We start from the raw sequence: 14,227 nt of genomic DNA, 5'->3' as shown, positions 1-14,227 counted from the left end.
GCCCACTGGAATTCTGAAAGACCAGATATGTTGCATCATCATCAGTGTCCTGGAGACACAGGGCACTTCCTAGACTTGGTCAGGGTTAGAGCAAACAGCACAAGGGTGCTCTGGTGTTAATACCACCACCTAGCCACCCCACTCTTCCAGGTATTGGATCAGTTTTAGAACACCTACCTCAGTTGGAGGACTGTGTCTCGTAGAAAAACAAGGTCATACATCAAAGACAACAAGCAGCTCTTCAATATCCAAAAAGAGGGGGAAAATGATCAAAGTACAGAAATGGTGCTATGCCTGGATGTGGAGGCATTATATAAAGTATCCCCAAGGAGATGAATCTCAGGATAATAACGAATAAGTTACTTACCTTCAGTAACATCTTGTCTGGTAGAGACAATATCTAGTTCAGATTCTTTACTTTAGAATAACCCCCAGGCATCAGTCTAGATCTGTAAATCTTTCTTAAGCAGTACCCCTGAACACCGGTAAGTTGCATCGATCGGCTCCACGTCAGTCGCGGTCGCGGGCGCCCATGCCATATATGACATCGTAGGTCATATATAGGCGCCACCCCAGCATGCCGACGTCAGCTTCTTTGCACTAATTTCTACACCAGCGCAGAGCCATGAAGAACACTGACCATTGAACTAGGGCCACGAAAGGAGGTCCCTGTCCCTAGAAATTAGTTTGCAGAGCAGGGATGATGGGTGGGTGTTAAGGGATCTGTAACTAGATATTGTATCCAGCAGATAAAGCATTACCGAAGGTAAGTAACTTGTCCATCTGATAGAGCCATCTAATTGCAGATTCCCTCCCTTAGAATAGAATGCCCAAGCAATGCCATCCCTGGAGGAGGGTCTGTGAACTAAGTTTATACTAGAAAGTCCTGCAGGACCGAATGGACAATGTGCCCGTCTTTACGGACCTGACTGTTGAGGCAGTAGTGTTTGGTAAATGTGTAGAGAGATGCCCACATTACCGCCTGACAGATGTCAAGAACTGGAACTCTGCGTGCTAACACAGTGATAGCAGCTTTAGCTTTCATAAATGAGCACACAAACCCTCAGGCAGTTGCTTCTTAGTCACTGCGTAGCACATTTTAATGCAGAGTACGGGCCATATCTGGAGATGGTTCTCTTCTGCATTGCCCTACCTTTTTTCACACCAATATAACCAATAAAGAGTGGATTATCCACCCGGAACTGTCTGGTATGATCAAGGTAGTACACCAGCCCTCTTTTTGGGTCCTAGCCGTGGAGTCTCTCCTCTTCCTTAAAATTATACATGGGTGCGTAAAAAGTAGGCAAGGTGATGGATTGGCCTACATGGAAAGGCGTGATCACTTTCGGTAGAACGTAGGCACGAGTTCGAAGCAACACTTTGTCAGAATAGATGGAAAGGTAGGGCGGCTTAGATGACAATGCCGCCCTACCTCACTCACCCTGTGGACAAATGTAATGGCCACAAGGAAGGCTGTTTTCAAAGGGAGAATCCTGTGAGGACAATTGTGGAGCGGTTCGTAAGGAGAGCACATCTGAAATGTCAAAACTAAATTCTAACTCATCGGTGCATAATGAATAGAGATGGCAGAAACATATGAGTAAGGCCTTTAAGGAACCTATTTACAATAGGAGACTTAAACAAGGAATGTTGATCAGGCAACCACAAAAGAAAAGAAATGGCAGATGTGGGGGGCTGGCTCATGTGGTGTATTACTATAGGTGATGCACCCTGCACTGAGTCCAGGCAACCCTTATTGATAGTGGTAGAGGTTTCTAATAACCATACCTCTAAAAGGGTAGCCTTGGAGAGCAGCTAAGGATTGTAAGAGAGGGTGTAAAGCAATTACAATAACCACAGAGTCAGTTAATGAATTACACACAAGTTAGAACCACACCAAGTGTTAGAAAAATAAGGTATTACTTATTAACACACAGGCACTAAACTAACTTTGGTATATCTCCTAACTGGATATATGAACACTAAAAATATACTTCAAAACAGAAAGGTAGAAGCATATAATAACACGGGCCAGTGGGTGGCAAACCAGATACAAAAAATGGGTAAATAAAGACACCTGACAAATACTGACACTCAAGAATCATAAGGACTGGGAAAATACTAGAACACCAAAAGTAACTAGCAGGTATTCCCCAGGAGCCCGTGTGCAGAGGAGTTACTTAGTGTCAGGTTCCCCATAGGATAACTTTAGGTAAGTCTCTGTTAGAAGAAGGGGGAAACAGGCCTTCCCAAAGGACCCGAGGAAACCCATGAGAACAAGGAAGGTTCAAGAGTGTCCTTACCCGTGGATACCCAGAGAAGTGGAGTCTCTACACAAGGGAGCCCAGGTGCATAGAAGTAAAATTTTGTCTGAACCTCCCATTGAAGTCAATGGGGACCTCCGCTGTCCAGCAGCTACAGTGACCCGTGGACCAGGTTGGTGGAACTCAGGGGTGGATTCTGGGAAAGGAGCACCTGTAAAGAAAGGGGAAAGAGTCAAAACCACCCGAGGGGGTGCAGGAGGGCAATGACCACCCTTATCATGGATGCTTTTCTGTTGGACGGTTGTCATGAAGATTCAGCTGCAGCACCCAGGCAATGCAAAAGGAGACCAGGAGTCATCCACGATCTGTTCCATGTTGAATGCAGGGGTCAATGGTCAGCAGGACCACCAGAAAGCCCTGACAAGTGCAAAAGGAGCACTGCATAGAGTTGCAGTAGTTGGTCCAAGGGACTCAGCCTTTACAGGTGAGTCACAGCTGGCCCTCAGCAGTGAGGAGAGCCAACAGGAATTGAAAGAGACCCCGGGAATACCCTCAGGCAGCAAGCACAGGGAGTTGTAAGGAGGCTTCAGCAGCACAAAGAAGATGGATGCCCACGTTGTAGAGGTTGCAACCTCTTCAAAAGAACAGCCATCAAGTCTTGGTGACGGGAACAGACAGTGCACAAGGGGTCCATCCCAGCAGCTCCAATGAGGAACCACAGTCGTCCCAGTTGTAAAGAAGACAGGTCAGACCTCTAGAGAGCCACAGAACTAACACCTGTGTTGCAGAGCCTTGAAGAGTCCGTGGGAGAGCAAGATCCACAAACCGGTCATATACGTTGAGGTGCCTGTGACTGCAGGGGAGTGACTCATCCACTCCAAGGAAGATTCTTTCTGGATGTTCTCAGTGCAGGCAGAGTCCTTGTAACTCTGGAGGATGCACAGCCACAGAAGTTGCAGAGTTCTTGCAATGCTCAAGGACAAAGTTGCAGTAGGAGCCCTCCTACCGGTTGCAGTCTTGCCCTGGTTCCCAGAGAAGTCCAGCAGCAGAATCTCGATTCCAGGTCGCAGAAGAAGTCGTGACGACGAATCTAGGACCCTACACTCAGGGGAACCCTTAAATAACCCAGGAAAGGGGTTGGACGACTAATGAGGTGACCCACCTATCAGGGGAGTCAGGGACCCTACTCAACTGAACTGACCAGTCAGCTGCTCCCAGGGCCCTCTGCTCATCTTGTTTCCAAGATGGCAGAATCAAGTGGCCACCTGGCAGAGCTCTGGGCACACCCCTCCCAAGGGAGGAGCTGGACAGGGGGGGTAAACCACTCCCCTGCTCTTTGTGTGTTTCATGCCAGAGCGGGAGCCTGGGGATTCCTGCACTGGAAGGAATTTGTTTTGGAAGAAGGGAACCAAATTGGTCCTTCAAAGTCATCTTGTGGCACTCGGGAGCACCCCCACCCTAGCCCACAGACACATTTCTAAAGGAGAGGGGGTAACACTTCTCCTCTAAAGGAAATCCTTTGTTCTGCCTTCCCCTGCTCGAGTTAAGATCAGCAGCAGAAGGGCAACTGTACAACCCACATATGCCATCTGGCATGTGTTACCAGCAGGATGCAGGGGGTCTGAAGCCCAGCAGCCTCAGAGTCATTCTCACTGAAATCTAGAATGGAGGCTTAAACATCTGTATCATAGCCTGAATAGCCTGGACTCGCTGCTCTGGAGGATAATCCTGAAACTGCACTGCGTCCAGAACAGCTCAGATGAAACGAAGCATCTGAGAGGAAATCAGGTGTGACTCTGGCATGTTTATAGTGAACCTCAGTGAATGCAGGAGATCCACAGCAGTTTGGAGGTGGGAGACGACAGCCTGGGGCAAGCCCACCTTCAAGAGCCAGTCTTCGCGCTAGAGGAAGACCGAAACCCGTGATATGCACAGATTAACTGCGACCACTGCAGTCACCTTGATGAACACCCGAGGGGCGCTAGTAAGGCCAAAAGGGGGCACGATGAACTGAAAGTGCTCGTGGCCTACCATGTACCGCAAGTAACATCTGTGGGCAGGCAGGGCAAGAATATGGAAATTATCATCCTGCAAGTCCCACGCTGCCATCCAGTATCCTGGGTCCAAGGCAGATAAATCCTGAGCTAGAGTGAGCATTTTGAACTTCTCCTTCTTGAGGAAGAGATTGAGGGACTGAAAGTCTAAGATACAGCAGAGGCTCTTGTCCTAGTTGGGTCCTAGAAAGTAGCACGAACAGCAACCACAACCTACTTCTGCCACAGGAACCCACTTTATGGTTACCTTGGCCAAGAGAGCCGTAACTTCCTCTCGGAGAAGTGCCAAGGGATACTCAGTCATCCGACTGTAGGATGGTTGCATGGATTGAGAGGCAGTCTCAAAGGGGAGGGGATTAGCCCCTACTGACTAAATGCAATACCCATCTGCCTGACATGATGGATTGCCAGGAGAGCAGGTAATGGCAGATCCTGCCTCCGACTGGTCCCTGGTGGGGGAAAGGTCAGAGACTAAGAAGGTTTGAAGGCAGCTGCAGGGGTGAGGGGTGGCGGTAGACCGGTCAGACCGCTGGCTTCCTGATCCATGAGGACGGTGGGTCCCACGTCCCCAGCCACGCAGAGTCTGAACAGCATGTGCAGCACAGGGGCTGGACAGGAACGTACGTGGCGGACCCATTCCGTTGCCACAAAAGTGTCAAAAAGTTGACAAAGATGGTGACAAGGGGTTGCCAGGAGGCCCAAGGACCTGGATGTGGCACGAGAAACCTTGGAGTGCTCAAGCTTGGAGCCTGCTTTCTCTCTGAAGAGACGGATGCCATCAAAGGGCATGTCCGTAAGATTGGCTTAGACACCCCCCAAAAAGCCAGGCATCTTCAACAAGGCGTGGCGCCGCAGGTCCACAGTCCTGTCCAGTCCACAACAAATTGTGAACTTTGCTGCGTCACTCTTATCAGCAACTGCTTGGGAAAGTACAGCCCGGGCCTCCTCCAGGACCTGTGGCAGCACACGCGCAACCATATCGCACAGCATGTGGGAATAACATACCAAAAGGCATGCGGTGTTCATGGACCACAATGCCCGGCTGACAGAAGAAAACATCTTCTCCCCAAGTGTGTCCAACCTCTTGAAGTCCCTATCCAGCGGTGCGGAAGGGAACACACCATGTGGGGCTTGGATGACCAACCTCTCAGAGGGGGTGTGCTGGATAAAGAAACTTTGGTCCACTTTCCACTTGCGTCACCAAAGTCAACACGGCAGAACATAGGGTGTTGAAGCTGGTATTTTAAGTGGTCCAGCAACCCACTCCTATTCCTCACTGTACCTTAGCACATAGGAAAGGGACTCAGGATACGACATAGAAGGCACAGCTCTTCCGGTCACCGGAGTCGTACTACATCAGTCCTGCTCCATGTTAGAGTCGGCAATGAGGATGGGAATGACGCCACCCGGGAGCGAGGCTGGCACCGGTAGTGTCAGTGTCGGGGCTGGCAGCAGAGAAGATCAAGGTGTTATGACTGACACCGGTCCAGATCCATGAATGGATCCATGGGTGCCACTTGGAGCCAAGGGCAAAGCCTCCAGCACAGTCAGAAGGGGGCCCTTACGACTCCACAGGGCCTAACAGCACAACATTGGTGTTGGTCTGCCCAAAAATGAGGCAAATGGACTCTTAGAACTCCTTAAGTTGGGCAGGGGTTGCTCCGGTTCCTGCAAACTCAGGGAGGCACCAACTCTGCCAAGAAGCAGGCTCTGCAAAGGGAGGTCTAGATCGCTTTCCCACTTCCTTGTCTCGTAGGTCAATGGACGAGGTGAAGTCGACTTCTTCTTATGCCTCTACTTACCCGATAGTCCTGAGGACTTGGAGTGGGATGACGAAGAGGAGGGGACTCAGCGACAGATCCTAAGAACTTCCTCTTGAACGAAATTGAGACTTACAAGGAGTCGAGTACGAGGGCACCAGCAGCTTTAGGGACCCCCTCAAAGCCTACAGATTCATGGCCTGGCACACGGAGAACAACTTTGGGTTGTGGTCGCGCTCCAGGCATGAAAGGCACACAAGGGGCGGACCTTGCCCAATTACAGGACCCGCCGGGCTTGAACCTGATCTTCCGTCATGACATCTCTCAATGCAGCAGGAGTAGATTTACTAAAAAAGCTTTAACAAAAGGTTAAAAAAAAACAGTCAAAACTGAATAAGGGAAGGCTCTTTCTTCGGATCAGCATTGGCTGGGGCAGAAAGAAAAGAACATACATCAGCACGGTGAGATGGCACCTCTGTAGGACCGCAAGGTTATATCTGAAGCAGAGGACGCAGACGATGGACACAATCAACACCACCTAACGAGGCACAGGGGTACTGGTTGAGAAAAGGATCCAGGCTGATGCCTGCAAGAAATTGTAAGGTAAGGAATCTGCAACTAGGTGTCTCTATCAGATAAACTTTTTACACAACCAAGAGTGGGACTGGGCTGCCCCTATTTATTTGATCATGAAACTGGCTAAATTGGCTCTGAGAATGACTTCAATTATAAAGACACATTTTATCTTCCACAATTTGGGACTTCAATGGGGAGAACATCTGCTCTCAGCATAGCCTGTTTGTATGTCCATCAATTTGAAGAAGAAAAAATGTGTATCAACAACCTCTTCACAGAAGAGATACATCTATTGCGCCGCTACACTGATGACATCCTTGTAATTTGGCACGGGTACAATTAAAAGTCCTCTGCCTTTAGGAGAAACAAACCCCTAATAAAGGGAATTCTTGGCTTGTCTGAGGTAATTTTATCTATACTAGGTACCGAGTTATGGTCATATTCAAAGTGCTCCCTGGAATACGGATGAGCCTATCCTGATTTTTAGGGACCAGGATGAGACCTGATGAGGAAGCATACCAGTACTAGATGGGTAATGGTCTAACTTCAAGAAATATATTTCAGTTTTCTTCTAAAGTATGAGATAGGGTGTTTGAGTAGGAAAGGGTAACATTTTGTAGAGGCAAGGGATGCTCTTTTTTTGTTGGTAATAACATTGAGGTAGAAATCTGGGCTCAGAGTCAGGTTGAAATACAATTTGTTGCACCTTTCTGATATCGTAGTGCATCACTGATCTAGATCAGGGCCAATGTCAGCTCAGGGTGCTAGTTTTGCACTGAAGTTTTTATTTTTATTAATAATCGGCACAGGAAAAATCAGTACCAATTAAAAAGGAATTGACCTGAACTTAGGAGCCAGTGTAGGAGTCTGTACCAAAGGTGGTATAGGGCAGGTCGTCGGTCCAAAGCAGGCATACGGCATCATGTGCAGATATGCCATCAGTAGCATGACTAGAAATTCCCCAGAGCTCCTTAGTGCCCAAAGGAGCGCCAGTGGGAAGGAATTTCACCTTAAATCTGCAGCCTATGGCCATACATTGCCTTTATTTTGCTCACTCTTCATTCAGACCACAAAGAATGCTACCTTCGGAGACTGGGGACACAGTTGCTTAATGCACATATTAAAAAGGAGGGTGCACTATCTTGGGTGCCCTCCACTCTGATTTTAACCTGCGTTTTAAAAAAAAGATGAGACCTTTATACCAACAGGCTCCCTGAAACAAGCCTGCAGAGGGGATTCTCATCAGATTCTACAGTGGCAACAGATCAACATTCCTGCGTATGTATATGCTACAAGGAACCTTTGATACAAACTCAGGAAACCAGATCCAAAGATTAAAGAAAGTTACAGACAGGTTTGGTCTCTACACTAGATGCCACACCAATGTCTTACCAGAAGACACACCAAATCATTAATCATCAAAAATCCCCTGCAAGAATAAAGCAACAGCTAACCACCAAGCAGCCCCATGCAAATAAACAATGAACATGCTAGATAAGTGGTTCCCAACCTATGGTCCGGGAACCCCTGGGGATCCGCGAAGCCTCCTAAGGGGGGCTGAGACTGCTTAGAAAATTAAATAATATTAATAGATAAGGTCCACAGCGTTTAGTAATGACTCAGTGGGGGTCCCTGGGTTCCTGTAATGATAAAGTGGGGTGGGCGTCCACAGAGGTCAAACAGTTGGGAACCACTGTGCTGGAGACTGCTATTTGAAGGCAGCAGGCAGCCCGAAGATTAACGGAGTTGAAGTACAGGAGATAAGAAGTTCCTGTTCTGAAAAATAAGGTTGTAGGAGCCCTCATCCTAAACAGAGCTGCTGCCTATAACATAGTTGTAACTCCCCTGGGCGCAGAAAGAACAGACAATCATCTTAGAGCTTTGCCTAATACCTGTGGTAGGCGAAGGAATTAAAAGAAAGGAAAGCAGGGCAATTTCCGTTATCCATGAACTGAAGAAAAGTGTGCTCCAGCTCAAAGGAGATACCTGTAGGCTGATCTTTCAGTTCTGATCTATTCTCGAAGTATTTGTACTGGGCCCCCTAAGCAAATTATTTGATCCACTTTGTCGGCCTACTTGTAAACTATCTCACTTTGCAGCAATCAATGTCCATTGCTATTCATAGCAGTCTTGGTTAGTTGAGGCTGTGGTGGTGCAAGTAATGGTGGTTGTCAATGAAGTGTTAAGTAACACTATTTGACAATTTATTTAATCCCGATTGAGCATTGGTGTGGATGCTTCACAAGGGAAGCACTAGGCCAAGACGAATCTGAGTTACACCACTGGAACCTGAGTAATTCTGCTTTACTACTGGTATGCAAAATTCCCCGTATTACGCTGTTTTGCCACATCATATAATTAGGTACTTGTACGTAAAAATGTACTGCAAATGTTCGGTTTCGATCATGAACGCATGGGTACAGCACAACTGCAGGGCTGGAGTAGCTGTTCTTTGAAGATTCTTTTTTGAACTAGCGCTTACCACCCCTGAAAAGGCGCAGAATCACTTTTCAGAGAGTTACATAGCACTCTGGAACCCAAAGGTTTTAGTTAGTAGATGACTAAAATTATACTATTATTTTCTTTCCTCCTCGTGATTAGTGGTGGAAATTGTGCTAAGTAATCGCTCACCGAGAGCTCATACCTTAAATGTACTGTCGTGAAGGGATAGATCGGTTTTGGTGGATCAGTAGTTGGGAAATGTAAATTGTTATTGGGACTGATGTACATGTGCGCCTCTTAGCTGGATGAATAGGGTAAAGGAGTGACAAAGGAGGGAAGATTTTGAAAAGGTTTATTTAGGAGTTCATAGTAATATGAGAGGTTTGGGATGTGTCAGGGAGCAGAGATAGGGTCAGAGTTGTAAAGCTGTTTTTTTGTTCGTTTTCCTCTGCAGTAAGCAGAAAATATGTAAATATTTAGATGCATACCCACGAAAACTATACATCCTTAGATTTCAAGTTTCAAATTTATTTTGTTGGCGTGATTAGTTAAAATCTTTGATTTTTTTATTTTTATTAAAAACAAAAAGTGAGAGAAAAACATTATAACATTAATTGGCAATTTACACACCCACAGAATCAGAATTAATCAGGATTAAACATAAACCTCGCAGTTTTAAAGTACTTAAAACATTTTGTCCAGATAAAGGTTTTTGACAGGCACTTTAAAAGCCTAGTATTAATTTTGTCCAGATAAAGTGCATTTGTGCCATGCACACGCATTTCTGTTTATCCTCTTTTGCGTTCCCTAAAATTGTATGACCCATAGAATCAGGATTAACCAAGATTACTCATAAACATTACGGTTTTAAAATACTTAAAACTTTTGTCCAGATAAAGGGTATTTGTGCTGTGCATTATTCATTTCTTTTACGTACTCAGAAATGTTAACATATTTTACATGTGCTTTGAGAAGCACACACTGTGTGACAAATGAATTAATCATGCACACTGAGAACAAGATTACAGCTAGGCAAATCAAGTGCAAGGTACATTCTGTTTGGATGCTTATCAATTAATACATTTCCAAACCATCTTACATGTACTAAGTACCTTCTTATCCAAGTCATCTTTACTGTATCCGAGCAGCTTCAAGTACTTAGTTCGAGCATCCTGCTCAAAGTTAACCTAAAATAACAAGATAATAAAACAGAATGTTAACAAGAAGAAATCAGAATAAAAAGTTTAATGAAGACAGAAGTGAAATAATCTTAAAAAGTACTGAGTTCAAATTGTAATTCTCTGCAAAAATAACAGGACGGCGTGCATGAGATTTTTTTTCTCTATCTTCACTCCCTTAGCAACCAAATTACAGGACTATTTTAGGTAGCCCCCGTAACAGAGCATCACAAATGGTCTGATAGCATGTCCTCTAACAGATACATACACCAAGGAAGCTTAGCCACATAAATACTGGAATTAATGATGGGCATTTAACTTCTTATACAAGCTTTGTGACATAGCCGATTTTCATAAATTAAACAGAAAAAAACAGAATTAAAAATTTGGTTTTGATAGTATTTGAACTTTATTGAAACAGCAATTGCAATGCCCGTGAATTTGGTAGGAAAACAGTAAATTTAACCAAGGGACTCTGCCTGCAGTAAGTAGATGAAATCTCTGGATGAAATTCAGCGGAGTGGACCGGGGTGGGGTGCGTTTTAGGGATGATGGGGATGAGTTGTATACAAGGGGAAATAAGACAGTGAAATGCAAATTCCCTAGCAATTCCTCAGTTCTCACGGGAACCCACAGTTCAACCTGCAATCCCCAGTAATTAAGCACACCTGAAATAACTAGTATTAGTAATCCAGGGGTTTGAGTTTCAAACCACAAAATCCAGGACAGTCATAAGTGGGTTCTCTATAGAAGACTGTGAAAAGAAAATAAATTCACCAACTATTGGAAACAGAATGATTTGTGAAGGGCATTGTAAACAGCAAACGCAGGGATCAGCTTCCATCTACAGAAAGGAAGGATTGATCTTAACGTTTCATACTGTACAATAATTCAGCACGTTAAGCGCAACATGTAGATAACTAGACTACAATCATCATATTCTGCTATGGTCTATTTTGGGAATTGTATCAATTAATAATGAAAAGATGGAAGCTAACGGGTGCATCAATGACATAAAATTTGAGTAGCCTATCTGTAGGGATGACAATGTAGTTTCCTTTGCGTATAAACTCCACATCTTATTTCAGCATAATTCGGACTGCAGACTATCTGGATATTACTTCAATTACATGTGAAAACCAATATATAGTTTATACATATTTTATCTTAAAGGATACATCTCACTAGGGTCTACCTGAATCAGCAGGCATAGTGGCCGACCACAAGGAATTGTGCAGCAAACATTTGCTGTATTCCTGCTAGAACTCCTTTCAAAAAGATGCTGATCATCTAAAGGGCCCCGCAGATATGGAGCAGTGTGCCTTTTTTTTTTTTTTTACTGCAAATTCCTCTAACATACTTGGAGGATCTAAATATTGTTTGCTAAATTTATCTTGAGAGATGTTATTTGTAGCAAAGGTTATCTGGAATCTCTTACCTACGAGCATTGTAAAAATAGAGAGTACCAAGTCTGGGTATCACTAGACCTGCATAAAAAGAATTAAACTATTTGCACCTGTATGAAAATGCAGTTGTTGGCATGGTAACCCCCTAACGTTTTGCCTTGTGTTGATGCTAGTTATGATTGAAAGTGTGCCGCGCACCATGCTAATCAGGCCGCAGCACCAGTGTTCTTTCCCTAAAACTGTACCTTTGTCTCCACAATTGGCAAAACCCAGGCACACAGATAACTCCCTTGCAAATGGTACCCTTGGTGCCAAGGGCCATGTGGCCAGGGAAGGTCTCTAAGGGCTGCAGCATGTATTATGCCACCCTAGGGACCCCTCACTCAGCACATGCACACTGTCTCACAGCTTGTGTGTGCTGTTGGTGAGAAAGACTAAGTGGACATGGCACTCCCCTCTGGGTACCATGCCCACAACCCACTGCCTGTGGCATAGTTAAGTCACCCCTTTAGCAGGCCTTACAGCCCTAGGGCAGGGTGCACTATACCACAGGTGAGGGCATAGCGGCATGAGCACTATGCCCCTACTGAGTCTAAGCCAATTCTTAGGCATTGTAAGTGTAGGGTAGCCATATAGAGTATATGGTCTGGTAGTTTGTCAAACACGAACTCCACACTTCCATAATGGCTACACTGAATACTGGGAATTTCTGGAGTTTTTGATGATCTGCTACATCCATCTTCCATGACAGTATTGCTTTATCTGCTGCACACAGCAAGATTTGGCAACAGGCTACACTGCCAATCTGCAATGGACAATCATCACACAACCAACAATGGCAAGCAGGACTTGCCCCCTTTTGTTTACTTTTGAATTGCGTATAGATTTATCATATTTCTATTAGCATTTATTTCTTATTATTATTTTATCAATACATTTTGAGGGCATTTGAGATAAATTAAAGATTTGTGGGCACTTACTGGACCTCGCTTGTCCCTACAGTGTTTACAAATCTGAACTAAGGGCCAGATGTAAGACCCTGAGTGTAGCAACTCGCAATTTGCGACTCATTTTAGAGTCACAAAATGCGAGTCACAAAACTAAATGCACAACAGTGTAAATCACACTATTTGCGATTCCTAATGGGGTCACAAATTAACCACCTTTTTAATATTCATGAGGTAGGTCACAATTTGCAACCTCACTGGGAATGGCTGCACTCACAGAGATGGAAGCCTGCTGGGGACAACAGACCACCTTGTCTATGACTGCTTTTAAATAAAGCAGTTTTTTTTTTGTTTTTTTAACAAATGCATCCCATTTCAAAGCAAAAATTTAATTTTAATTTTTATTTTTTCAGAGCAGACAGTTTTCCGTGTATAACATGATGGCCTTACCCCAACTGTTGTATGCCCAGCAAAATACACCATTCGCTGTACCACGGACCTTCTTCTATAAAGTAGACCAGTGGTTTGCCTGCTCCTGTGGGATTGGAGGAATGCTAGAATAGAGTTGCATACACTCCAGAGGGCAGTGTATGATGGTGGTCTGGTGGTCCCAGACGTTCTGAGATATTACTGGGCTTCCCATTAAGTAGTCAAACTAATGGGTACATGCCGAACATCAGGAGTCAGTGCTTCAGGTGGATAGAGAGGAGATGGGACACAGACTATCGCACACTCCTAAACAGGAGCGGTCAGAGACAAGACTCACTGATGCACACTGGGACAGTGGTGGAGACGAGGTCGACGGTGCTGAGATTTCTGGGATGGGCAGGGAGGTGACGCAGCAGATTCCACTGTGAGACAGTGATATGCTGTCGGAGGTGGGTGGCCTGGGGACCTCACATGGTGAGAAATCCTGGTTACTGAACAATTAGGGGATGTTTGGAAAGGGGTGGGGCCCAGACCCTTTGAGTATTTACAAGCAGAGTTCCAATTTGCGAACTCAGAATATTACCGCTTTCTACAGGTAGTGCACACCTTGCTTGACCCTACACTACATAGAGCCATTACCCTAACATATAAGAAGATTATAAACAATGCCCCAGATGTACTAGGTCCCCTTAAGAAAGCTGGGAGGCAGATTTGGGAGACATGGAGGATGAGGAATGGAGTGAGGCATTGCATGGACGGAGAGTCATAGCAATACAGGCTGGGTGCCGCCTGGTCCAACTCCAAACCCTGCACAGATCACACTGTGCAAGAACATTGCAAAACAAGATGGGTAGGGCACCCACACGGGACTGCATAGGAGGTTGTAGTCTGGAGGGTACATTTATACATGTACTGTGAGCCTGTCCACTAGTCCAATCCTATTGGGAAGGTGTCACCAGTTTAATGTCCAGAGTAACGGCCATAGAGGTCTCGATGGACCACAAGGCTTTTGCTAAATGTGAAAGGGGAGAGGACCTGGCCGATGTATTTAGCACAAGTGTTAGAGGCCAGAGTGTTAAACAGGGTAGTGGTGAGAGCAGGCGGCACATCAATGCCTCCCAAGATTCAAGATTGGGAAGAGAGACATGGACTGCTGCCAACCGGCTGAAAA

At 45.4% G+C, this 14,227-nt stretch overlaps 1 protein-coding gene across 2 annotated transcripts in view; it reads right to left on the bottom strand.

Moving 5' to 3' along the window:
• The window catches only part of SEC31B (SEC31 homolog B, COPII coat complex component), a 1,228,966-nt gene that overhangs the window by 835,965 nt on the left and 378,774 nt on the right, over window positions 1-14,227 (bottom strand). For both annotated transcript variants that reach the window (XM_069240364.1, XM_069240362.1), the window contains exon 12: window positions 10,209-10,283. In XM_069240364.1, the coding sequence (XP_069096465.1) occupies window positions 10,209-10,283 (75 nt within the window). The remainder of the gene's footprint in view (window positions 1-10,208; window positions 10,284-14,227) is intronic.

The sequence above is a fragment of the Pleurodeles waltl genome, chromosome 6, assembly GCF_031143425.1.
Source record: "Pleurodeles waltl isolate 20211129_DDA chromosome 6, aPleWal1.hap1.20221129, whole genome shotgun sequence".
Lineage (NCBI taxonomy): Eukaryota > Metazoa > Chordata > Amphibia > Caudata > Salamandridae > Pleurodeles > Pleurodeles waltl.
This window is presented reverse-complemented; position numbering and strand designations above follow the sequence as displayed.